This window comes from Lontra canadensis, unplaced genomic scaffold, assembly GCF_010015895.1.
Source record: "Lontra canadensis isolate GAN:19392208 unplaced genomic scaffold, GSC_riverotter_1.0 scaffold3, whole genome shotgun sequence".
NCBI lineage: Eukaryota > Metazoa > Chordata > Mammalia > Carnivora > Mustelidae > Lontra > Lontra canadensis.
In genome coordinates, this window is record NW_022630997.1 from 5,154,036 (window position 1) to 5,180,765 (window position 26,730).

The 26,730-nt window shown below is 33.4% G+C and overlaps 1 protein-coding gene across 1 annotated transcript in view; it reads right to left on the minus strand.

Moving 5' to 3' along the window:
• ATRNL1 (attractin like 1) overlaps positions 1 to 26,730 on the minus strand; it is a 794,045-nt gene that overhangs the window by 703,842 nt on the left and 63,473 nt on the right. The window contains exons 8-9 of the mRNA XM_032878996.1: positions 24,336 to 24,591; positions 1,193 to 1,376 (exon numbers count right to left, since the gene is read on the minus strand). Coding sequence (XP_032734887.1) covers positions 1,193 to 1,376; positions 24,336 to 24,591 — 440 coding nt within the window. The remainder of the gene's footprint in view (positions 1 to 1,192; positions 1,377 to 24,335; positions 24,592 to 26,730) is intronic.

A 26,730-nucleotide genomic window follows, 5' to 3' on the forward strand; every position in this document is an offset into this window, starting at 1 on the left:
ATTTGAGCACAACAAAAATTCTATTTAAAAAAAATTCTATTTTTGGGGCTCCTGGGTGGCTCAGTGGGTTAAGCCTCTGCCTTCAGCTCAGGTCATGATCTCAGTGTCCTGGGATTGAGCCCCGCATCAGCCTCTCTGATCAGCAGGGAGCCTGCTTCCCCCTCTCTCTCTGCCTGCCTCTCTGCCTACTTGTGATCCTCTCTCTGTCGAATAAATAGAATCTTAAAAAAAAAAAAAAAGAAAGAAAGAAAGAAAACTAAAAAAAAATTCTATTTTAAAACTCATATATATAGAAAAAATAATAAGTGAAAAGTTAATAATATTTCAAACATAAAAAAGAACATTATGGTAATAAATAGGCAATTCACTAAATAGGAAACACAAGTAGCAAATAAACACTTTTTTATAAAAAGATGCCTCGTCACAACAATAATCTGGGTATCCACAATAAATATCATTAAGATACCAAGCAAATCCACTTCAAGTGCAAAAGGAAAAGAGCCTCAATTACAAATGTTGGTGGTAATATGAAGAAACAGGGGTATTTATATCTGGCTGGTGAAAGTATACATTACCACAGCGACTTGGGAGTGCAGTTGGGCAACTTATAGTAAAATTGAGGAGGTAAATATCCTCAGACACAACAACTGCACTTTTAAGTATATGTCCTACAAAAACAAAAACTCTCACATATCTGCATGAGGAAACCAATACAAGATGTACAATGTAACACTGTTTATAACAACAATAAAAAATGCAAAAGCTTTGCATTTCAAAGGAAATTAGATTAGGAAACTGAAGAAATGCTTTTAAAATTTACAAATGACATTAAAATATGAATGCAAAGACAAAATCACAGAGCAAAAAATATCAAAGCTCAAAGTTACATTGGTAAGCAAATTTGCTCATCTGAATTGAACATGAGATCAGCACTTATAAGTAATATATATGGAATAAGCATATCTATGTAATCAGAAAACATTTTAAAGTCAATCACTTAAAGTGATAATGAATACATAGAAAATGTGTTATTTTGTGCCTTTGCTGTACAAGAGAATTTCATTAGTTGAAATAAACAGGAAAAAAGGACAATAATGTTTCTCTGAAAATATTTAATAAACACCACTATTATACAAATATAAAATAAAATAGTGACAAAGTTTCTCATCATACTTTTACCCAATCTACTCACCAAGTCTTAGTGTTAACTTCATACTTATAAAGATCATCTACCAATCCATATTTATTGCCTGGTAATGCTTTATAGCCTCCATGAACATAAATGGACTTTGTTATTTCATCATACACACTGGTATGGCCATATCCACCTTGAACAATAGCTCCTTTAGTTTCTGGAACAAGCCAAGTGTTTGATGCTGTAAATGAAAGAAGATAAACCATGAACTTCAAGGAGTATTTAAAAATATAACTAATATATCACCAAACTACCAATAAGCAAATTCTAATAGCAAATTTTATGAGTAAAGTAAGTATAATTAATATTTATTTAATAAAAAAAATTATGAAATAGATGTTAGTTACTATGTTAGATGCTAGAGATTAAAGTTGAGTAAGACTGGTTTTTCTGTGGATTAAATTCTGAAATATTAAAAATGCCAAATTTTTGGATGTGCAACAGGAAAAGGAAAATTTTATTCTCACATACATTTCTGTATTTATAAACAGCACTGAGAAAAAGACTAACAAATAGTTTGAAGAAAGTCACCAAAAGTTTAAAAGTTGATAAGTGGAACAAAATGGTATAGACTCATTTCTTCCTCTCCCCCCAATTAATTACAACAACAGACACTGGAAACAGTGCAAGAGACAAATCTGAAAAGTGTAAAGGCAGACTAGTTACAGACTCCAGGACTAGATCAATGAAATACAAGCAAGAAAGAAATAAAGAAACCCACACCAAGGAATAGCATTAAGTAATAAAGATGTACAACCTGAAAAACAAAAATAAGAATTACAACTAATTTCTTATCAGAAAGAATGTAAGTGAGAAGACAATAGAGTCTCACATTTTTAAACTACTCCGAAGGTGTAAAAAAAATCTGTCAACCTAGAATTCTCTATCAAAAAAAAAAGTAACTATTAAGATAGAATTCTAACCCAACAAAGTATTTTCCAAAGATGAAACAAAACTTTTTCAGACAGAAAAAAAAAAAAGAGGGAGAGATAATATAATACTCCAGACTTGCCCTACAAGAGATGACAAAAGAATTTCTTCAAGCTGAATGAAAATAACAGTCGATACCAGACAGAACTTAGATTAATATATATGAATGAAGACTACATGAAAGGTCACTAGGTGGGTAAATATAAAAGACATAATTTCTCCTTTTTTAGTCTCCCTAAAATGATAAATTATTTTCTAAAACAAAAAGCATAACAATTTATGATGATATTCATAACATATGAGACATAATATTAGAACAAAGGAAAAGAGAAGAAATACAGGAAATTCAGAGGTTCTAACACTATATGTAAAGTGGTAGAACATTATTTAAAGGCAGAATCTCATAAATTGAAAATGTATATTATAATCCCTAGAGCAACCTCAACAAAAATAAGACAAAAAGGTATAGTTAATAAATTAATGGTCCTACAGATTCAAGAAGCTGAAAAAATCACAAACAAGTCAAACTGAAAGAAATCTAGACCTAAACACATCACAATCAAGCTGCTGAACATTCAAAATGAACAAAACATCTCAGAAGCGGTTAGAGAAAAACAAAAATTACATTTTAAATGACTGTGATTTTCATCCTAAGAAACCATAGAGGCCAGAAGAAGTACCAACACTTTTTAAAATGCCAAAAAATAAATGTAACTCAGAACTCCATGATAAGCAAAGCTATCCTTCAGGGATGATTGTGAAATAAAAAGATCCTCAGGAAAAAAAAAAAAAAAAACAACAGGATAATCTATATCCAGCAGATCTACTCTAAAAGACATGCTAAAGAAGCTGTTCAAACAGATGATAACAGAAATGGTAACAGAAGATAACTTGGAATGAAGGCAGACAATTTCCTGAAAATTCTAATTATATAAATACCTAATAACAAAACATCTAAATGTATGAAGCAAAAACTGATAGAACCGAAAAATTCGGTACTTAAATCCACAACCATAAATGGAGGTTTCTACATTAGTCTTTTAGTAACTAAGGAAAACACTATACAAAATACCAATATTGAACAACTCCAATCATCATCGTGCATTTGGCATTCATAGAACACCCCAACCAACAGCAGCAGAAGACACACCCTTTTTAATTGACACCTAACATTCACCAAAATAGACCATATTCTCAGAAGACTCACAAAAATTTTAATAGCCAAATATAGTCTCTGACAACAGCTAAATGAAATAAGAAATAATGACAAGAAAGAGACCTGAAAAATCTTCATCTATTTGGATAAAACTCAATACTACTAAACAACCTAGGAGCCAGGAAAAAAAAAAAATCACAAAGAAAATTAGAAAATATTTTGAATTAAATGGAAACAAAAATACATTTCACTATGCAGGAGACAGCTTAAGCAATTACTCTCAAGGATGGTTCCTTGACAGCAGCAAATGACATTACTTAGAAACTTTTTAAAAAATGGAAATTTCTTGGCATCAATACTCACATACTAAGAAAATCAGGGGTTAGGTCACAGCAATCCATTTTAACAACCATCCAGGTGATTCATAATTATGTATATTAAAGTTTGAGAACCATTAGCTTAGAAAGAAATTTATAGCAATAAACACTTGTATTTTTAAAAAGAAGGAAAATGTCTCAACCAATTCAATGATCTATTCTTCCACAGAGTGAATAAAACCCAAATAAGGAAAGAAATATGATAAATAGAGCATTAATCAATAAAAATAGAAAAAAGGAAACAAAAGCAAGTTATTTGAAAATATCAATAAATTTGTTTAACCTATTAATCTCTAGTCAAACTGACAAGAGAGGACACAAATAATTCATATCAGATATCAGATATCATTATACATTTTACAAACATTAAAAAGAAGAAGAGAAAAATAAGAGAATAAGAAAAGAATTCATGCCAATAAATTTAACACAAACTACCAAAGCTCACCCACAAAGAAATGGGTAATTTAAATATCTCTAACATTTGTTAAAGAAAATAAATGCAATAGTCAAAATCTTTCTGACAAAGAAAGCTCATGAACCAGACAGTTTCACTAGTGAGTGCCATCAAAAATTTAAGAAAGAAATAATACCAATTCTACACAAACTCTTACAGAAAATAGCATAGAGTAAAACACACCCCAAATCACTTTATCATTATCCAGATTGCAAAACCAGACAAAGACTATAAAAACAGAAAACTATAGTCTAGTATCTCTTCTGAACATAAACATAAAAATCCTTAACATTCTAGCAAATCAATTCCAGCAATATATGAAAAAGATAATACATTATGACCAATGGGATTTACCCAAGAATGCAAATATTACTTAATGTCTGAAAATCAATGTCATTTACCATATTAAGAGATGAAAAAAAAAGAATAAATGATCTCGATAGATGCATAAAAATTCTTTGACAAAATTAACATCATTGATGAAAAAGACTCTTGGTGAACTCAGAATAAAAGTGGATTTCCTTCACCACATAAAAAGCATCTAGAAAACATATCACTAATGTAATAATTAAAAGACTGGAACTTTCCCTCTTAACAGGAAAAAAAGGCAGAAATAGCTGCTTTCACTACTCCTACTCAGTACTGTACCAGAGATACTGCCACAGCAATAATACAAAGAAAACAAGGCAAAGGTATGCAGACTGAAAAGGAAAAATAAACAAAATTTATTATCATGGTTTTAACACATGATCATCTACCTATGTAGAAAATAAGGACTCTACCAAAAAGCTCTAAGTATTAGTAACTGTGTTTACCAAAGTTGCAAGATACCAGTTCAATATGAAAAATCAACTTCTTTCCTATTTACTAGCAATCAACAATTGTAAATTGAAATTTTAAGTGCCATTAACAGGCAAACATGACAATCATTACACTACACAAATACCTGTAAAACATCATTTACAATAACACAAAAATTTTAAATATTTAGGTATAAATTTAGCAAACTACATGCAATACCAGTACACTAAAAACTAAACAACATTGCTGAAAAATTTAAAGAAGACCTAAGTAAATGCTGAAATACACCACGCCCATGAGTTAGAAGAATATTACTAAAGACTTGATTTTCCTCTCTGTAGGCATAATTCAACCTCAATTAAAATTCCTACAAGCTTTTTTTTTAAGAAATCGACAAGCTGATTCTAAATTTTATATGGTAATGTTAAGTACATAGAATAGTCCAAAATTTTTTGGAAATAGGAAAAAAAAAAAAACACAGGACTTACACCGCCTCAATTATAAAGCCACAGTAGTCGATGAAGTGTGGCTGTATACATTAATGGATCAAAAGAGAGTCCAAACATTAACTCATATGGTCAACTGACTTTTCAACAGATCTATCAATGGGGAAAGGAAAATCTTTTCAACAAATGTTACTGGAAAATTTTCATATTTATTAAACAAACAAAAAAAAACCTCACCCCTTACTTCATACTCATACCATTTGTGAAAACCAACTCAAATAGATGATAGATCTGAGGGTAAGAGCCAAAACTAAAACAGCTAGGAGAAAAACCTTTGTGACCTTGACAAAGATTTCTCAGGATAGAAAACCTAGACACCATAAAAACTTATGATATAGTTTATATAAATTTAAAATAACTGCTTTTTAAAAGACACTGAAAAGAAGAAATGCATATTTTTTAAAAACATTTTTAAAAACCTGAAAACAATGAATATCAATATAAAGAAAGGGGGAAGGCTTAACAAATCAAAATATATTAAAATGAGGGAATAATAAAAGTAAGAAATAAATAGACAAAAAATATACAAAAAAATCAGTAACTCCCAAAGTTAGTACTTTGAAAAGTATTAATACTTATAATCTTCTGGAGAATCCGCACAAGACAATAAGGTCCAAATAAGCCATTATTATGGACCTAAAGGGAGCACAGCTATAATATCTTCTAAACCTCACTAACAGCATATTATGAAAACCTTTAGATCAATACACTTGAAAATTTAAATAAAATAGACAAATCCTGAAAAAATAATCAAATGCTAACTCTGACAAGAAGAGAGAAAAAACTTGAGTAGCTTTATAACTATTAGATTAATTGAACCTGTAATTTTAAAGCCTTGCCACCAAGAAAATTCCAAACTCAGATGGCTTTGCCAATTTCTACCAAACATCTTTGGGAAAAGTATTAACAACTAAAAGTCATCCAGACAAGGGAAAAAATAATATACTCATATAATAGGTGGCAAGACTAGCAAAAGAGAAACTATTTCTCAAAAAGTGATCTGTAGAAGAGATTATAGCTTTGTTCCAAAACCCTAGAGGTCTGCACGGCAATTCTCAAAAAACAACAACAACAAAACAAAACAAAGCCCCTCAGTGAGTTTCTAAAATTAAACAAATATAGGACAAAGTATATATCTCCCTTCACAGCAATTATATAAAAAACAAAAACTAATGAACTAAATAAGAAGTTTTGCTTTCTTTAGGCTAACTATAGGTCAACACAGTAATACGAGTATAAAAGAAAATATCATATCTAGAATAGGGGAACTTAATGGTCTCACATTAGATAACAGACCACACTCTATTAAACGCTGTTAAGTCTGAAAGTGTTGTTACAAAGTATGGTTTGTCCAGAGAGGGTGATAAAGATAACAAAAGGTCAACGAAGATAATGTGTATCTTATATTTATATAATCCTGATCTTCCCATTTGCTAGCTGGGTGACCACGGCTACTTGTGTGACACATCTGTGTGTCAGTTCCCTTGCCTATAAAATGGGGTAAAAATAGCTTATATTTATATGTTCACTTTGAGTTAACATGCATGAGGTACTTATAATATCACCTACCACAGACTAAGTCCCCAGCAAATAAAGGTTAGCTGCTATTATCATTGTTACAAAATATTCTTTATATCATTAACATTTGTTTTAATGTAAGGCATTAACAAAAAGCTATGAATGTAAGCCAGGTCGAGTGAAGACTAAAGGCACTAGAGCTGCTTGTCTAAAGAAAAGTCTAAAGAATGGAAGGCAAGTGGAAAATAAGATATCTTAGAATTTTTGTAGAACCAATATGTGGAAGCATGAGGGACTTTGCACTATAGAACTTATACAGTTCTATATACTCATGAGAAACTAAGTACAAATTTACAAGAAGAGCATTTTTCTTCTAAATATAAATAGAATTTTTAAAATATATACAATAATGCAGTGGCTGCTTTAAAGGGACTAAGATCTCCATCAATGAAAGAATGTTAAGCAGAGAAAGACCAGAATTTTCTGAATCCCGAACACATACGTAGTGAAATTTTTTTGATATAACCAATGCATATTTTTAAATATATAATATTCATATAGCTTATAAACAGTTTTAAAAACATGATATAATAGTCCTTACCAAAACTGGTCTTTTTTATTGTGATATTCTTAAAAAATATGAAAACATATATACTCTGAACAGCAGCCTTTGTCACACAGACTGAACACTTTATTAAAGCAATATTTTACTTATTACACTGAAACTGTTTTACTTTATTTAGTCCTGAAAATTCCTTCACAAATGAAATTCCGTATCAAATGCCAACCCTAATTTAAGACAGTAAAAGTATGTGTTTTATGATTCCTATGACTGAATTATTTTTAAAGGGGAGATTTCCTCTATTAAAATTCCTAACTTCTACCACCTAATACATCTGTTCTATAGAATTATATTTTCAGACACTAGTTTTCTGAAAAGCAATGTCCAATTCACACTTGAAATCCACCACCAAATTTTGAAAAACATGTGATGTTACAAGCTGAAGAGAAAGTCACATATCACTACATTTACAGAGGGGAAAAAAAAAGTCTCTAAAAATATCATATCTAACAGTTTTTAAATCAAAAGGAAAAAAGTGAAGATAAAATGGATTAATACTGGCTACCCAACTACACCTTCCAAATTCTAAAAGCATGAAAAATACTAAAGCAAAGCATTAATATTATACTAACCTTGAGATTCACATTGAGATTCTTAGAAAGTTTATGAGGTATTGCTTACCTAAAGTGAAATAAATTTCCCTCAGGACTAACCCAGAATAGCTTTATGGTCCAAGTTAGTAAAACCATCCATATAAGTCCCCTCTGAGATTTACTGTTTCCCTAAATCTGTAATTCTAAGTATAGCAGAAAGGACAAACTGACGTTTCCTTTATCACCAGAGGAAGTTCACAGGAATTCTCTATAACATTCAGTTCAAATATATGTCCTACTAAACAAATATTTTAAAAAATACATACACTTCTTGTAATCTACTTCTAGCATTTTATTTGGAAATGATTTCAAAGGAATCCAAGAATTCCCATACACCCATTTCTCAGATTCATTGTTAATACCTTGTTCCATTTTATTATTTCTCCTTCTTCTCTTTCCCTCCCTTTCCTTCCCCACCTCAATCTCTCTCTTTCTCTCTCTCTCACAGACACACGCACGCATGCACACACGTGGACACACACAAGCACAATAACTGTGTATACATCATTTCCCTTATCCCTATATATTATGGTATATATTTTAAGAACAGACTTTCTTTTTATAGAACCATATTATAGTTATTAATGTCGAGAAATTTAACCTTTATAGAATGCTTTAATCCACAAATATTTTAGTTTGTAAATTGGGCCAGTAATGTCCTTCACAGCATTTTTTCATCCAGCATAGAAATGCAGTCAGGGATCACCTACCATATTCAGTTGTCATGTTTCATAAACCTCCTCTAATCTGGAACAATTTTTTAGTCTTCATTTCCTATGACATTGACATTTTTTAAAATTTACTTATTTTAGAGAGGGAGAGAGAGCAGGGTGGGGGTAGGGCAGACGGAGAGGGACAGAGAATCTCCCGCAACTTCCCGCTGAGTGAGGAGCCCCGCACGGGGCTCAATCCCAGGACCCTGAGATCACAACCTGGGCAGAAATCAAGAGTCAGACGCTTAACTGACTCAGCCACACAGGTGCCCCAACATTGACATTTTTGAAGAATAAATCTCTTTTGCCTTCTTAAACAAAAATGTCCTTATCTGAGGTTTGTACGATACTGCTTAATGATTAGATTAAAGTTTGCAGTCCCACTCAAAATGCTGGGTAGGAAACCTGTGTCTCATAGGCCAAATCTAGCCAGTGGCTCATTTTTTTAAATAAATATTTTTTGGCATACAGGTATATTTACTCATTTACATACTATCTATGGTGTGCTTTCAAATTTCAACGGCAGGACTGAATAGATGAAACAGAGACTGTATAATCCACAAAGCCCACAATATTTACTGTCTTAACCTGTACAAAGAGTTTGCCAAACTCTGTTTTAAGTGATGTTTCTCTCAGCAGTTATCATATCCAGAGGCACACAATGTATTATTTCCCATGGTTTTTTATATGAATTTTGATTTCTCAGACAAGGTACTATTTTTCTCTGCACCTTATAAACAATCTGTGAGAAAGACATTTAAATACTGTGCACATCTCATCAAAAATTTATCCCCACCCCTGTGGATTTAAAACCTATTGATGATTCTTTCCCAAACCAATTGTTTACTACAATTATTATTAAACAATGATTTTTTTTTTCCCTCAACTCCAGTCAGCATTCCCAATGCCAGTCAGCACTCTGTGTATCCCTCTCCTCTATTTGTCAATCTGTCCATTATCAGTATAAGCTCACGGATTCCTGTTTCAATTTTAGATTTTTTTTTTTTTTTTTTTTTTTTGACAGACAGAGATCACAAGCAGTCAGAGAGAGAGAGGAGGAAACAGGTTCCCCCCGGAGCAGAGAGCCCGATGCGGGGCTCGATCCCAGGACCCTGAGATCATGACCCGAGCTGAAGGCAGAGGCTTTAACCCACTGAGCCACCCAGGCGCCCCGTGTTTCAATTTTATAATTTATTATTTGCCTAAATTATTTTGATGCTCAAAGTATCCCAGATTTTACCAAAGGACCCCCCCTTCAAGCCGATTCTTCTGTGCTTTTGACAGGACCCATAATTTTCCTGAACACTTCCTTAATTTGATATAACAAGATATACCATGTTCATCCTTACTTTTCCTGCCATAGCCCTAGAATCAGCCATTTCTCCAAAGAGCCTTGGTTTCTTTTCTTGGGAATGTTTTTAGAAACTAGATCTGGTAGTATGGGTGATCATTGTGCTCGCTATTACTGGGGTGTCTTAACTTCTAGGCCCTTTCAGAGGAATCTAAACCTGTAACTGTGGGCCGCCTGCCTATTTACCTGTCTACCTGCTACCTGCGTACCAAACCACAAGCTCACAATGATATCTACAAGCCCATTGTAGTGGGCTTGGATTCATCAGGCAGGATTCTTCCTGCCTTCCCCATTTCATATTTGTATCTCCTGTCTTCCATGTTGAGAATTTTAGCTCCCAACAACACATTTACTGATTTTTTTAATCTGTCAAGTACACCCAAAATAATGTAAAATTACTTCACCAAAACCTTCAAAAAACAAACTTAAAAAATTTGTTAGCAGCTCTTCCCCACATATCCACACCTAGCCTAAGGACACGTAACCAAACACTGTGTTAAAAAGGCTTGTGGGTTATTTTCTCCCTCTTCAGTGTGGTTTGTGTAATCCATTTGAGACGTGAGTGAGTTCATGAGTTTCCGTTTGCATTGTTCTAGAGTTTGATTGCTTTCCTTGTTGATGATTTTGTGTGTAGATCAATCTGCTTCTAAAAGTCAAAACTATTTAAGGGAAATTTACTTTCATTTTCTGTCCTTCCCACACCATTCTCTACTACCTTTTGTAAGTAGCCAACATCACCATCTTCTAGTTTATCCTTCCAGTGTTCATTTTTGCTTAAAAAAACAGGCATAACAGTATTTTCTGATTTCCCCTACTTTCTTACACAAAAAGTAATATGCTACATATGCTATTTTGCACTTGTCACTTGATATATCCTGTAAATCATAAGATTTCCAACAGTTCTTCCTTTTCTACAACCACACAGCAGTACTTCACTAATATGGATGTACCATGCTTTATCTACCAGTAGTTTCTAAATAATGTTACAGTGAATAACTCTGTCCATACAAAAAAAAAAAAAAAAAAAAGGTGTTTCTGTATTTTGGAGGTAAAACTGAAGCACACATTCTTTGAAATGGAATTGATACGTATTTTTGTTATATATTTTGTTGGGTTTTTTCCCCCTACATTTGTGACTTTCAGGAACGGTTTATAGTTTTCTTTAAAAAGATTTGAACATTTCTTGTTCAATTTATACCTAAATGATTTAGCTTCACTGTAGCTTTCTAAATGTGTTTTTCTCCTTCTTATGTCTTCTAATTGCCTACTATATACAGGAAGGATATTGATTTTTGCATACTAATTTTTAAAGATTTATTGGGGGGGCAGAGAGAGTCTTCTAAGCAGACTCCCACAGAGCAGAGCCCAACATGGGGCTTGATCTCACCACCCTGAGATCACGACTTGAACCAAAACCAAGAGTTAGACGTTGAATGACTGCACCACCCAGGCACACTTTTTGCATATTAATTTTATAACCTATTACCTTGCTGAGTTCTTTTATTGTTTTATTGTTTCAGTTAGTCCTATTATTGCGTAAGTTTTCCAGGAATTCTATTTATCACTTGCAAGTAGTTTATGTTCTCCTTATCAAAGTCCTATTCCTCTAATGTTTCCTCTACTACCTTCAGAAAAATGTCTAGTAGTAATGGAGATTGTGGGAATCTTTATTTCGATCCTAACCTTCACCCAAGTGCCTGATTCCCCATAGAAGATGCTGGCTTTGGATTGACATAGATACATTTATTGTATTCAAACATCCATTCCAAATTTTTAAGATTTTAATTAGGAATGGGCTTTTTTAGCATGGTCTTCCTAGACCTATAAACATAGTGAATTTTATTAATGTATTTCCTAATATTGAATCATCCCTGGAATCCTAGTTATATATCCTACTTGATCATGGTATCTTATTGGTTTGTGTTAAAGTTTGTTCATTTTATTTAAGATTTTTTGGTGATTTTTAAAGGAAAGCATATTAACTCATTTTCAATCACACAGGTCTATAATCTCCTATTTCTGAGATAACTGTAGGTAGCAATGTTATACTTGTTTTCTAAAGTAAATTTTTAAGTTTTCCTTCCATTTTTATTCTCTAAAAGAATTTACAAGCATTGCTAAAGTTAACCTATAACATCATCTAGGCTTGATGCTTTCTCTATTTTGTTCTATGGAAATTCATCTATATAAACTTTCTATCTCTACTGGGTTTAATTTTAGAAAACTGTTATTTTCTTAAAAATTATCTATTTTTTCTATATATTTAATTTATTTGCATAGATGTACAAAGTAGTCTCATTTTTTTAAAAATTTCCTCTTTACCAGTACTATTCTCCCCTTACCATTTCTTACTTTGTATATTTGTGGTTTCTTCCTTATTTCTCGATTAAATGAGTTAGCTAGAGGTTTATCTATTTTAAAATTTTTAATAAACAAATATAATCTATTAAATTGATCTATTGCCTTTTTGTTCTTACATCAATAATTTCAGATGTCATTTTTACTATTTGAATCCTATCACTTCTAGGTCTGTATGTACTTTGTTCTATTTCTTGCTTTTTGAGTTCAGAATGTGGTTCACCTATTTTCACTCATATTAATACAGTTGTCTAATGCTATAAATAATCCTCTGATAACTGCTTTAAACTTATCTGATAGATTCTTATATGTATTGCTTTTACTGTCATTATTTTTCAGCAATTTTGTAACTTAAGCTTACCTTAAAGGTTTTATTTAGTATCTCCATTTTTGGGGGACCTACTGATGTTTTCTTTATATCCTAAGATACAATCTACTCACTTTTTAGGAGTTTTCCATGCATACTTAAGAAGTCCACAGTACTTTGTCCATAATCAGGTTGTGTTGATATATATTCTTAACATTGCTTGATTATATTGTTTAGATCTTTCTACCTTCTCTTACTTTGTCTTGTCATGTACAGAGTAATGCTTGAACTGTTTTGTAAAGAAATTGCTGCTATCTATTTCTCTGCATTGCCTATAGTTTCTGTTTTAAATGGCTGATTGCTGGGTTATTTGGTACATAGATATTCTTCTATTGTATATTACATCTTCTGGTGAATTGTGGTTTTAATACAATAAGGTATTCTTGACTCGTGCAATATTTTGGCGGCCTGAATTCTACTTTCTCTGGCATTAGGATCACAACCCATGCTATCTCATTGAATCTAATTACTGTGTTCAATAAAAGCTAAGAGCAGGCTACAATGATGGTGCCTCCAGTCCTTTTATGCCTTCTTTAAATGTAATAAAATACTTTGGGCACTGCAATAAGAAAACTGAAGGTGACCATATATTTCATTCATGTATCACCCTCCTAAGTAAGTTGTTTTCTTGTTAATTTTTTTAGCATTGGTTGGTAATAACTGATGAGCAATGAATTAATTTCTAAGAAAATGAAATAGCAAAGTGTTTTAAAACATAATAAAAATAAGCACTAAGATCCTAGAGTATATCTTAGATTTGTAAAAGCATCCAACAGATCCATCTGTAATTGCAGATAGAATATTTTATACTATATTTTTAAGTAAGTAAATGTTCTCTTTGTTCTTTAAAGACTTCTAAGAAAGAATGAGATTTATGAAATAACAGCCTTCACAGAATGTTAGGTAGCCTTGCTCAAACAACTAAAATTGGACCGACTAACATTTACGGTATTAAGAGTTAAATGGCATTCTTGACTCTTACCAATTACCTATGCAAGAATCCAGGCTCTTTTCTGCTTTCCTCTTTCTCTCACCCTTCTCCCATTTTTAGTTGCATTCTTTCTACTTAGAAGGAACACATAATATCTGCATTCTCGTTGCCTACTGACATCTCTACCCTTGTTTTAGTCTTAGCTCTAAAATTAAATACACGTCCTCTAACCAGTCTTTTACCTGAAGTGTTCCCATTCATCTCTTTGTTAGATGATGCTTATTCTCTAGGACAGGGTGTGACAAATTACAGCCCACAGGCCAAACAGCCCACCAACTGTTTCTGTAAATCAAGTTTTACTGGAACACAGCCATACTCATTCACTTATGTATTTTATACCAGTGCATGTGTACAGACTCAACAGCAGAACTGAGTAACGACCCTGTGGCCTACAAAGCCAAAGTAATTTACTATCTAGACCTCTACGAAAAAGTCTGCACATTTCTACTTTACTAGATTTCTCAGATAAGGGCACATATACACGAAATTACCTGAGTTTTTCCATGTTCAAACTGTTTTCTCTATAACCTTGACACTTGAAGGACAGTTTGGCAAGATATAAAAACCTTAAACCATACTTCTTTCCTTACATTTCTTGAAAAATTTGCTCCTTGGTTGCCTTGATTTGTATGTTACTTTTGAGAAATCTAATACAAGCTAATCTCTTGCCCTTGTAAGATATTTTATCTCTCTGCCTGAAAATCCTAAGGATTTTTTCCTTATCTTTTAAAACACAGTATTTTTATCAAAATGTCTCAAAATTGCTGCTGTGGTTGAATTTAACCAAGCACCCAACCTAAAACCTCATGAACAGAATGGATGAAGGAATTGTGGTAGAGTCATATAATGAAACACAGTAATGTAAAGGAGTTAATACAGTAATACATAACATAGATGAACCTTAGCAATATAGTAGGTCAATGAAATAGAAGAAAGCCTCAGAAAACTGTATAAAATATTATTTCCTTTTTGTAAAACTCAAAACCAAATAAACAAAACAATATGTAATATAAGCATACACATATAAAAAGCTATTTTAAAAACAAATCCGTAAGAAATTCTAGATTTTAGAATAGTAGAGAGACAGAAAACTATTTGTAAAATCCAACAATTTTTTTAATGACTACAATTATAAAGAGAAAACTTAAAGGACTACAATAAATGGTTACATTTTTTCATAAATATCCTCTTAACAAATATACTTTTGGGGTGCTTTTGCTAGTAAGACATGGTCACTTCTACACTGATGACTTAATAACAAAATAAAGTTGAGTTGAGTAAACATAATAAGAAACCAATAAGTGGTTGTTTTTTAAAAATAAATTGAAAGCTGGGGCACCTGGGTAGCTCAATCGGTTGAGCATTCAACTCTTGGTTTCAGCTCAGATCATGATCTCGGGATCCTGGGATTGAGCTCCTCATCAGGCTCTGCACTCAGTACAGAGTCTACTTGTCCCTCTCCCTCTGCTCTTCTCTCCCCCTACTCACACACTCGTGCTCACTCTCTCTCTTCTAAATAATCTTTTAAAAATAAATAAATAAATAGAAAGCAATATGTAGGCACATAAGAGTGCTGCTTACTGAAAAAACCAGAATAGCTAATGCTCTTAAAAATGTTAAATAAAAAAAAGTTAAATAAACATAACAACCTTTAACATTAAGAAAAAATAAAATGCTACAAAGGACCACATAGTATTAAAAATTGTAACTCAATAATAACAATAGTAGAAACGGACCAAAGGACCCATGCTATTCCAAAAGGTTTATATTTCTGCTGACATTTTTCTCATCTAATAAAGGATGAAGTCCTCTTATAAAACACTTCTTTCTCCTACCTTCCAGGATCCTAATACCTAAATACATGTAAAAGATCATTTAGATAAACAGTTATATTTGAATCTCTAAGGAATCAACAGTTGCTACAATCCCCAGGGTCTTGAGAGAAAACAGATGATATACTAAAAATGAGTAATTATAAGGAGTCTAATAGAAAGACTACTTTTAAAACTATGGTCAGGGTAATATCTTGGAAATAACACAGCAAGAAGTCTTTAGTATCTGCTAGCCTGAAAAAAGCAAGAGGAGGGAATGGTTTCTAGAACTCTAAGAGAGTAGCTGTATGGATAAAGACAACTGACAGTCCAGCCTTCAGTAGGGCAAGCCCCCTAACCCAAGATAACCCAGCAGGGAGGGAGTGGGGCAAATAAAACACCTCAGCCTCACTTATCTCCCACCCTTTGATCTACTGTGGTTGCCCCCAGTGAAAGCTAGAGGGCACAGGAGGAGGGCAGAAATGGTGAAGAGTGGTTCTGGAGAGATACATGAAGAATATCAAGTGTAACACTTTTTGAGTCACCACTAGAAAGACAATAATAAGTACAGTGTACGATTTTTTTTAATTGGCTAATGTATTTTAAACAACACTAAGGAAATCTATAGATTCAACTTTTAAAGAATATGTGCTCAAAATCCTATGCGTTCATTCAGATATTTACCAAGCATTTAATACACAGCTCTTTACTAGAAAGTACACTTTCAGAGAGACATATTGCAGGATTCCTGCTCTAAATTAAACTTCTTGGAGCGCTTGGGTGGCTCAGTGGATTAAGCCTCTGCTTTCGGCTCAAGTCATGATCTCAGGGTCCTGGGATCGAGCCCATCAGGCTCTCTGCTCAGCAGGGAGCCTGCTTCCCCCTCTCTCTGCCTGCCTCTCTACTTGTGATCTCTCACTCTCTCTGTCAAATAAATAAATAAAATCTTTTAAAAAATTAAAAATAAAATAAAATAAACTTCTTAGAAGAATGTAAGTACAAGAAGAATACCTATATAAAGCCACATATGTGTCATATTCACTTATAAACAAAGAGATACAGGAATTTGGAGGAAAATTAAACCACTTCCAAAAAATGAAAAATTCCACAAATACAGCTCAGGATTAACAAGAGTCTTTTCACCATTATACAATTAAGAAGGCCACCTTTACTTTGTTAATTAAACAAAAGGTTAGGGAGAAAAAAAAAAAGGTTACGGAACCTTTACTGCAAGCTGATCTCTTCATTACGCATTTTCCTGATTGTTCCAATAATTCTGCACATGAAGCTCATTGGATTACTGTCACTCCTAAGCACCTGACAGCCATACAGCACTTTTAGAAGTTGTAGCCTAGGGCACCCTCGTGGAAAATTCCCTGCCAGACCTACTTGTGTGTGTCCCACATAAGCTATTTTGTCAAATATTCTGTTCTTATACATCTATACACATTTTCATATAAATCACGCCACAATGAATGAAATGTCTTCGGCTAAAGAACAGATTGATTTTAGAGACATAGCTGGCAGGATTCATCAACTCACAAGAAGTTTAAAAGTTGAAGAAGGACATTTCAAAGATGAAGTGTTAATTCGAAGCCTGGTCATTAAGCTCCATAACTTCTGTGGTTGTTGGCTTTATTAGTGGATCCTTTCATGGCCGCCTTCTCATGCTGGCATTACTTCTCAACTCCTCGAATAGCGAGTAGCGTTACCTGCATTTTCCCAAATAAAATTCTCTCACCTGAATTCTTGCTTAATGGTCTGCTTCTGGGAAAACCCAAGTTTAAAAAGATCCTGTATTTCCTGCCAGCTGTTGCTACCTTCTTTGCTCCCCTTTACAAGCAAATTTCTTGAAAAAATTGATCTTGACTAATGTTTCAAATTCTGCTCTCCCTCCCTTCTAAATCCAATCCAGTCAGGCTTTTACCACCATTCCCCATTACACAAAAAGTGTTCTTGCCAAGATCACCAATCGTCTGCACTGCATTAAATTCAATGGCCAATCCTTAGAAATCATTTTCCTTGAGGGGTACCTGGGTGGCTCAGTCAGTTAAGCGTCTTGATTTCAGCTCAGGTCATGATATCAGGGCCATGAGACTGAGCCCCGAAACAGGCTCATCCTTGGTATGAGGCCTACGTAAGATTCTCTCACTCCCTCTCCCTCTGCTCATCCCCCTACTCACATGCATGTGTGTGCGTGCATGGTGCTCTCTCTCTCTTTTTTAAAATCATTTTCCTTAAGCCATTAGCAGAGCAGCATCTGGTATAATTAATCACTTTTCTTTTAATAATCTTTCTTCACTTGGCTTCCATTCACAACACTACTCTTCCTTGTTTATTTTCTTCTCCTCTTATGGAACACCATGGGGCCCAATCCTTTTCTTCTGTTTATCTACACCCATTTCCTTAGTGATCTGATCCAGTCTCATGGCTTTCACTGCTTTCCACATCCTAAGAGGCCCCAAATTTACATCTCCAGCCCAGATCTCTCTCTAGTCTAATGCCTAATGGATATCTTACATATAACATATCCAAACTAACTCCTGACCTTCAAACCACCTTCACCTCAAACCTGCTTCAGAATCTTCTGTGTTCAGTATGGCAATTTCATCTCTCTGACTGCTCCAACCAAAAACCTTGAAATCATCCTTGACTCATCGATCTCAGACTCTACATCCAAAACCTTCAGCAAGTAATATTGGTTCTACTTTAAAAACATATAGATGTTGATGAGAAATGGACTAATTCTCATCATCTCCAATATTACCACCGTCATTGTCCAGATTATTTTAACAACTCCCTAACTGGCCTCTTTGCTTCTGTTCTTTCCTTCCTAGAGCTTATTTCCAACACACACAAAATTATGCATTTAGAAATTATGTCATTCCTCTGCTCAAAATCTTGCAAGGTCTCTCCATTTAACTCAATAAAAAAAAAAAAAGCAATGCAAAAACCCAATAATCTTGCTTCCTTATTACTCCTCTAACCTCATCTTTCACTTTTATTTTCCACCCTTTCTTCTCCAAACTCCTTACTGTTCCTTGAACATGCTCAGCATGCTCTTGCCTTGACACGCTGCTCCCACCTCCAGGAAACACTCTTCCCCCGGATACTCACATGGTAAATTCCTTCACATCCTTCAACTCTTTGCTCAAAACTCACCTTTGCAGTGAGATCTACTGTCTCCTTCCTATTTTGTAACTACCTCCCCTTACTTTCAATCTCTTTCTCAATCCCCTTACCTTGCTCTGATTTTATAAAACTTACTATCTTCTAACACACCATATAGCATACATCCGTATTATATTTATTTTTTATTGTCTGTATCACCCTGCTTGAAATAAGCTCTGCAAAGCTAAGGGAAAATACCTGATTCATCATTTGTTGGTATGCATTACTGCATATGTCTGAAACCAAGTAGAACCAAAATGTGCTCATATAAGCTACAAAGTTAACCCAATGTTTAGGAAGTACTCCTTAGATCAACAAAACTCTAAAACTCATAAAATAGCAAGGACGATACCTACAATCTCAGCAGCTAAAAAAAATTTCTAGTATCTTAGATTTTTTTAGTGCTAATCTATAATTCTCCAACTAAGATAATTGAAGATAAGTTAACTAAATGGTCATTTTGTTCTAATTACATTACAAAAATCTCAAATAAGATCAAATAAGAATCATTGTACTAAATGCAGAAACAGAAATACCTTAGAATGATTTGCAATATTATTAAAAGTTGAATAAGGGTCATTTGTTAACTGGGAATTTTTTCTCTGTTTTTAAAATTTCTACATAACCATGAGATCAATATCCTTAGCGTATGCTTCTGAGTAAATTTTTATCTAGCAAAATAACCTGTTTTCATGAATTACTCTTTCTTTTCAGTTACCTCACCACGATGCTGTATAAAGAGATAGCCCCTTCTTTAATACAAAAACATTTTTTTTTTCCTTAGTTGTCTAGAAGCTTTAACATGTAAGGATGGTCAAAGTAAAACCAACCTACATTTGGGTACCTGATGCCATTAAAATCAGTCAGGAAAAAAGAGGCGAAACTGCCAACACAGTGTAGTAATTCCCACTAAGAACAGGACTAAATAAATAAATGAATATATACTCTCTCTATGGCAGCAATATTCATTTATAACTAAGATGATAAATTATCCTATTACTTATGTTCAAAGTAGCCCTACTTAATATAATATCATTCCCTAAAGAAGCACTTTTCTATGATATATAGAACTTAATTTTTCTAACATCTTTAAACTATATTTACTCATTGTTATTGTATCCTTTTATTTGTAAGTACTTTCCAAAGTGAAAGTACTTCAATTATTCTTTGATATCACATACTTTCAATAAGCAGTGAATTCAAAATGCACAGGAGTAAATAAAGTAATGTTAATTTTATTATTAAGATATAATTTTACAGAAAAGTTGATGAGCTCTACTTTGTACTTAATTCACAGAATTTGAAAACTGCCCACAACTCATCTATTACTCTTATAAAACTCATAAACTATGCATTCCTCCCATTTCTATCTTACCCTACATTCATAAGTGTGCCTGAAAATAGTGCAATTATTAAGACAAAAGTAAAACCAAAAATACCCTGTGGATAAATTTATTTATAAATAGTATTGTTGTTATAGAATAAACCAAAAGAACTCCAAGAAATAGTTAAAATTTTACCAAAACTACAATTAAAATTACATAATCAAATTATTCCACATGAGAACAAAAACCTACCAGCCAATGAATTTATCAATTAACAACCTACATCAACATTTACCATTCATAGGTTAGAAAAAATCTGACGTGCCTTCCTAGCTATCCCTGGAAAGCATAATCACCACCATGTCTCATAACTGAATGATACTACTGTTCAATAAAGGGAAATATGAAAAGAGTAACGTATTCTGTGAACTATAAACTATATTGTTGGGAGGCAGAGTAAAGAAGACATGTACTAACCAGGTAACTTAGAAATTCAGTTTTCATGGCCAATACTGCATGTGAGCCCATGTAAATACTGAATCAGAGAGCTTGTACATAAAGTCAGGGTTATATCCTCAATGAAAAATGGTTTGGTTTGGTTTGGTTTGGTTTGGTTTTAATCTGCTCTGCTGAGGCAGACAGAAAATGTCTACTTTAGCCTTGGCCCTATGTGGAAGGAGAAAGGGCTTCCCTTAAAAATTTTCCATCATAGACTAGACATCATGTCACTGTGGGCATGAATTTACCCTACATATAAATAAGGTCCCAAAAAACCACATGCTGAAATTTTAATTTAATTTAGACCAAGTTGCTAGGCCCCCAGAAGTACACATTCTCTCTAGAGCAGACGATCTAACACCCAAGGGGGCCCAATCTGGAACAAAGCCATGCTTGTTTGTGTATGTATTATATGTGGCTGCTTTTATGCAAACCAGCAGAGCTGACTAGTTATGATAAAAACCACGTGGCCCACAAAACCTAAAATATTTACTCTCTGGCCCTTTACAGAAAAGACTGTGACCCTTAGTTTAAAATATTGATAATATGGTCAAATGTACTTAAAACAAAACAAGATGAATTAAAGCAGCAGAAATAGTAGCCTATAAATTGGAGGGTGACCAAAGAGTGAAAGTACTAGTTAACTTTAGACTTCATTTTTTTTGAAACTCAAAAGTCAAAACCTCTGGTTCAATCATAAGCTTCATGATAGTTTAATTCTGAATCTTCCCATTTTCCTCAGAGAAGACACGTAAAACAATAAGGAAAACATGAAGGTAATGTGAAAGAAAAAGAAAATTAAATATCCAGAGAAACTAGGAACTTTTAAAAAACTACAAACTCCAAATAAGGTGTGAATATGCAAAAAAGCAAGTAAAACCAAGAGAGTCACATAGAAGAAGCCACAAGAATGCAGAAAAGATGAGAAACAGGAGTGTGGGAAGAAGCCTAGTGGTAGCAGATCTCAAAAATTACCACGCTCCTTCCCACAAAAAGGCTTTCTCTCCCTAAATGTAAGAAGAGCCCTAATTAAAAACAAGAAGACAACAGAGTAACACAAAGTGTACAAAAGCCAGATGGAATCATGAAGCAAAATCCAATCCCCTCTTATACACAAGAGACACATTTAAAACAAAGTGATTCTGAAAGTTTAACAATGAAAGAAAGGGCAAAAGTATACCAGGAAAATACTGAACCCCTTCCCACAGAAAGCAAGAGCCATAATATTAAATATCAGACAAAGTAGAAATCAAGTCAAGTCAAATCAAGTCAACATTAAGCAAGCAAAACAATTTATAATATTAAAAGACACGATTTACAATAAAGATGTAACAGTTATGAATATCCGTAATATCAACTTTCATAAAGTATAAATTCCAGAATATACAAGGAAAAATAGGCAAAAATAAACTAACATTTTTAGACTTTAATTCAATTTTCAGAGCATAGCAGATGAAGTACAAAAAAAAGTAAGGAAAGAATAGAACACCTAAACAGATTAATGAAGTAGATTTGATAGATATGTTTGTGTATCAAATGTCATACCTTGATATTATAAGATTTACCTCCTTTTCAAGTGTCTATAAAATATGAAAACTGGCCCACAAAGAAAATCTCAATAAATTACAAAAAGTAGAAATAATACCAACAACATTCCCTGAACAACATAATAAAACCAAAAATTAATAACAAAATCAAAAAACAAATACCTTTCTACATAGAACATTTCTAACTGCTGCTTAAACAACTCTTGGGCCCATCTAAGAAATGCAATGACAGCCACATGTGCTTCAATGCCACCATGAGTCTGTTACAACAATAATGTGTGTACACATAGCCGTCTATCCAATACAGCATCTCTAATTAACTGTTACACTCCAAAGTTCTCCAATGAGCAGGAATTCTCTTTAGATCTGTTCTATTTTCCCAGTAAGATAAGAAGTAAGGTCATTGGCTCAGAGTAATTGTGGAGAAGGAAGCACTGGAAGTTTAGAGAGGAAATATGAATGAAATGTATAAATTTGTATAGAGAGGAAATATATATGAAATAGAGAGGAAATGTATGAAATGGTCAATCTGGGAGAGTTGGAGGAAAGACTGGTGATTATGAGGTTCAAGCTGGGTAAGGTTAGACGTACAGATAAGGGAGTGATAGTGAAAAACCGATAGGAGGCCCAATGGACTGACAGCTCTAGTAAGGTTGCAGAATTGTCAGAGGTGGGGTACTAGAAGGAGTAAACTGGAAAGATCAGTGACACTCAATGAGTAAGATAACTGAAATGGAAATTATGGGATACACTGAGGAACACAGGTCAAGAGTATGACAATGGGAAAGAGTGACTCAAATAGGATGGAAAATAAGATCCCGGAAGAGAGATTAAAAAAAGAGAGAATCCAAGAATTAGAATAACTCTTTAAGTGGATAGTGAAATCAGAGAAATAGCTGACTAACATTTTGCTTTGTAATGTATTGTAATGTAACATATTCTATGGGATAGAATGATAGTGGACCAGAAGTTATACTTTTCAAGGAATAAAGCACAGTGATCTGAGGGCAACAGAAAAGTAAAGAAGTAATAGGCGACACAGTTTGACGATGTAAGGTTCAAAGGTGAGTGCTTTAAAAGAGGAAGGAAGGGGAATAGTGTAAAATGGCAATAAGAAGTAAGAAGGATATGTATTCCACTTTCCACTCAGCTGCAGTGGGGACTTTAAAAAGAAAACTTACCACTTGAAAGGACTGCAGGAGGAAGAGAGGAGTATTTTTAGAAAAGGAGTCTTGTGAGCACATTAAGGACTCCCTTGTTGCTCTGCAAGTGAGAGTCCTCATTAAGACTACACAAGGACTCTAAATGGTTGAATATAGCTATCCATACACAAAGGAGCCAAAAACTTGAGTTCATAATACTGGCCAGAGCCAAAAATGGAATTCGGTTTTCAATCTAAACAGGGAACATATGGTATGGATACATAAATTTTGTAAAAAAAAATCTTGTGTTTGAAAATGTAAAGAATTTTTTTTTTTAAATTTTAAAGTACCAGAAAAACAAAGAAGAGTATTTAAGAGCATAGTATAAAAAGTCGTATGTAGATCATCTCAGTCACCTTCACCCACCAGATAATAATCTCTTATAAAAGATTACCACAGACTATCTTCAGGAAGCTAACTTTCAAAGAATAATACACATAGAGAGATCTTACAATAAGATTAAAAACAGAACCCTGAAAATGAAAATCCTGATATCATGGAATGCATAGTAAAGGGACTAAGTTACTGTTAGTTCTTGGTTCATAAGTAAAATTCAAAGAAATAGCACCATCTGTTGGAATTTCTCTTATTTATAAAAATTCTCAATTCTTGAAAATGTGTAACTGGCATGTAACACTTCCTCACTTTTATCTAAGAAGATAAATATTAAAGGACAAAACCTAACACAAAATCAAAAGGTTTATATTAAGAAGTATTAATTCTTAGCTCATAATTCTGATTTCAAAAAACTCAGCATTTGACTAAATTCATATGAAGATTTTATTAAAGATAAAAATAGTCTCAACTAATAAAAAAAGAGTATATAGTTACATTTTCAAAGTAACTCACAGATATGGTATTCCTGGATGCTGCTTGTATAACCATATATTGCCGAATATCCAAATATTATGATCATGACGACATCTCTACTATCCAACTCCATAATGTGTGCTGAATGTCCCTCCACAGCGTACTGCTGACCGTGTCCAAGCACAGTAGGAGTTTTTGTACTCCATGACTGACTATGGACGTTAAAAACCCATAATTCATCTGTGACATTGCCATCATTTGTTTCAATTCTGCCTCCGTACATAAAGATGTTTTCCTGTAAATTAAAAACATATATTAATAAGCAAAATAGTCATATCTTAGCAATATAATTAAAAATAAAGGTTTAAACACTAAACTTTAGTAATCACTCATCACACAAGGCATAGTTTTTATTTATAGAAAGTCAAATGGGAATAAATGCTTTTACTTACAAGGAGGGGGAAAAAAATCCATGCTTTCAAAAAGCTACTTTAAAATACTTTCTTTAAAACAGCTATATTAATATAGTTAAATTGACTATATTTTTAATTACCTTAGTTGTTGAGTCTCTACTTCTTACACTTAAATTTTACCAGCTATGTATATTGCTTTGTGCTATTCTCATTCACTATTTTCTTCAAGAACTGTCCACCAAAAAGGTAGACCACATTGCAGAATACAAAATCAATATACAAAAAATCTATTCTATTTCTATACACTTAAAATGAACAATCCAAAAATGAAAAATGAAACTAAGTAAACAATTCCATTCACAAAAGCATCAAGAATTAAAATGAACAATCCAAAAATGAAAAATGAAACTAATAAATAATTCCATACATAAAAGCATCAAGAAGGAAGTAATACTTAAAAATAAATTTAACAAAAGAAGTAACAAACTAACTCTGAAAGCTACAAAACATTGTTGAAAGAAATTTTAAAAGATCTAAATGAATGGAAAGACATTCCATGTTCATTGGTCAAAAGACTTAATATAATTAAGATGGCAATGTCTCCAAATTGATCTACAGATTCAATGCAATCTCCTGAACGGCTTCTTTGTAGAAATTGACAAGTTGATTCCAAAATTCACATGGAATTGCAAGGGACCCAGAATATCCAAACAATCTTGAAAAAGAAGGTTATAATTGGAGGACTCACACTGTTTGATTTCAAAACTTATTATAAAGGAAAAGTAATCAAGACACTGTACTACAGGCATAAAGACAGGCATATAAATCAATAGAACTGAGAGTCCAGAAATAAATCTATACATCCAGGGCCAACTGATACTTGACAAGAGTGCCAAGACCACTCAGGAGGAAAAGAACAGCCTCGTCAACAAAATGGTATAATGAGAGCTAGACAGTCAACATGCCAAAGAATGAACTTGAACCTTTACAGCATACTATGTACAAAACCTAACTCAAATGGATCAAACACCTAAATTTAAGAGCCAAACTATAAAATTTTAGAAAGAAACAGGAGGTAAACCTTCATAACACTGGATTTGGCAATGTTTCTTAAATATGACACCAAACACAAGCAACAAAAGAAAAACAATAAATTGGATTTCCTCAAAATTAAGAAACTTCTGTGCTTTGAAAGACACTATCAAGGAAGCTCACAGAATGGGAAAAAAAATGTGCAAAACATGTATTTGATAAGGGACTTGTATCTAGAATATATAAATACCTCTTACTTCTCAATAATAAAAAGACAACCCAATTAAACAATGGGAAGGGGGAGTACCTGGGTGGTTCAGTCGCTTAAGGATCTGCCTTCCCAAGACCCTGGGATCCAGCCCTCCCCAAGCCAGCCCCCAAGCCTCCTCCCACAGGGCTCTCTGCTCAGCAGGGAGTCTGCTTCTTCCTCTCCCTCTGCCCCTCCCCTCTCCACCAGTCCTGCTCTTTCTCTCTCAAATAAATAAATAAAATCTTTTAAAAAATAAAATAAAATAAAAATAAATTTAAAAAATTTAAAATGGTAAGAGGACTTGAATAGATATTTCTCCAAAGAAAATACAAATAGGCAATAAGCACATGAAAAGATGACTCATAACATTAGTCAACAGGGAAATGCAAATCAAAACAAAATCCGATACCACTTCACTAGGGATGGTTATAATCCAAAACGATATCAAATAACCAGTGCCGGCAAAGACGCAGAATAACTGCAACCTTCATATATGGCCTCTAGAAATGTAAGATGACGTAGCCACTCTGGAAAACAGTCTGGTAGTTCCTCAAAAAGTTAAATATAGAGTTACCATTTGACCCAGCAAATTTCAATCCTACTGATGTACCCAAGGGAAACATACACACATGTCCACACAAACACTTACACATGAACGTTCACAGCAGAATTACCGTAACAGCCAAAAGGTGAAAACAACTCAAATGCCCAATCAACTGATAAATGAATAAAGCAAATG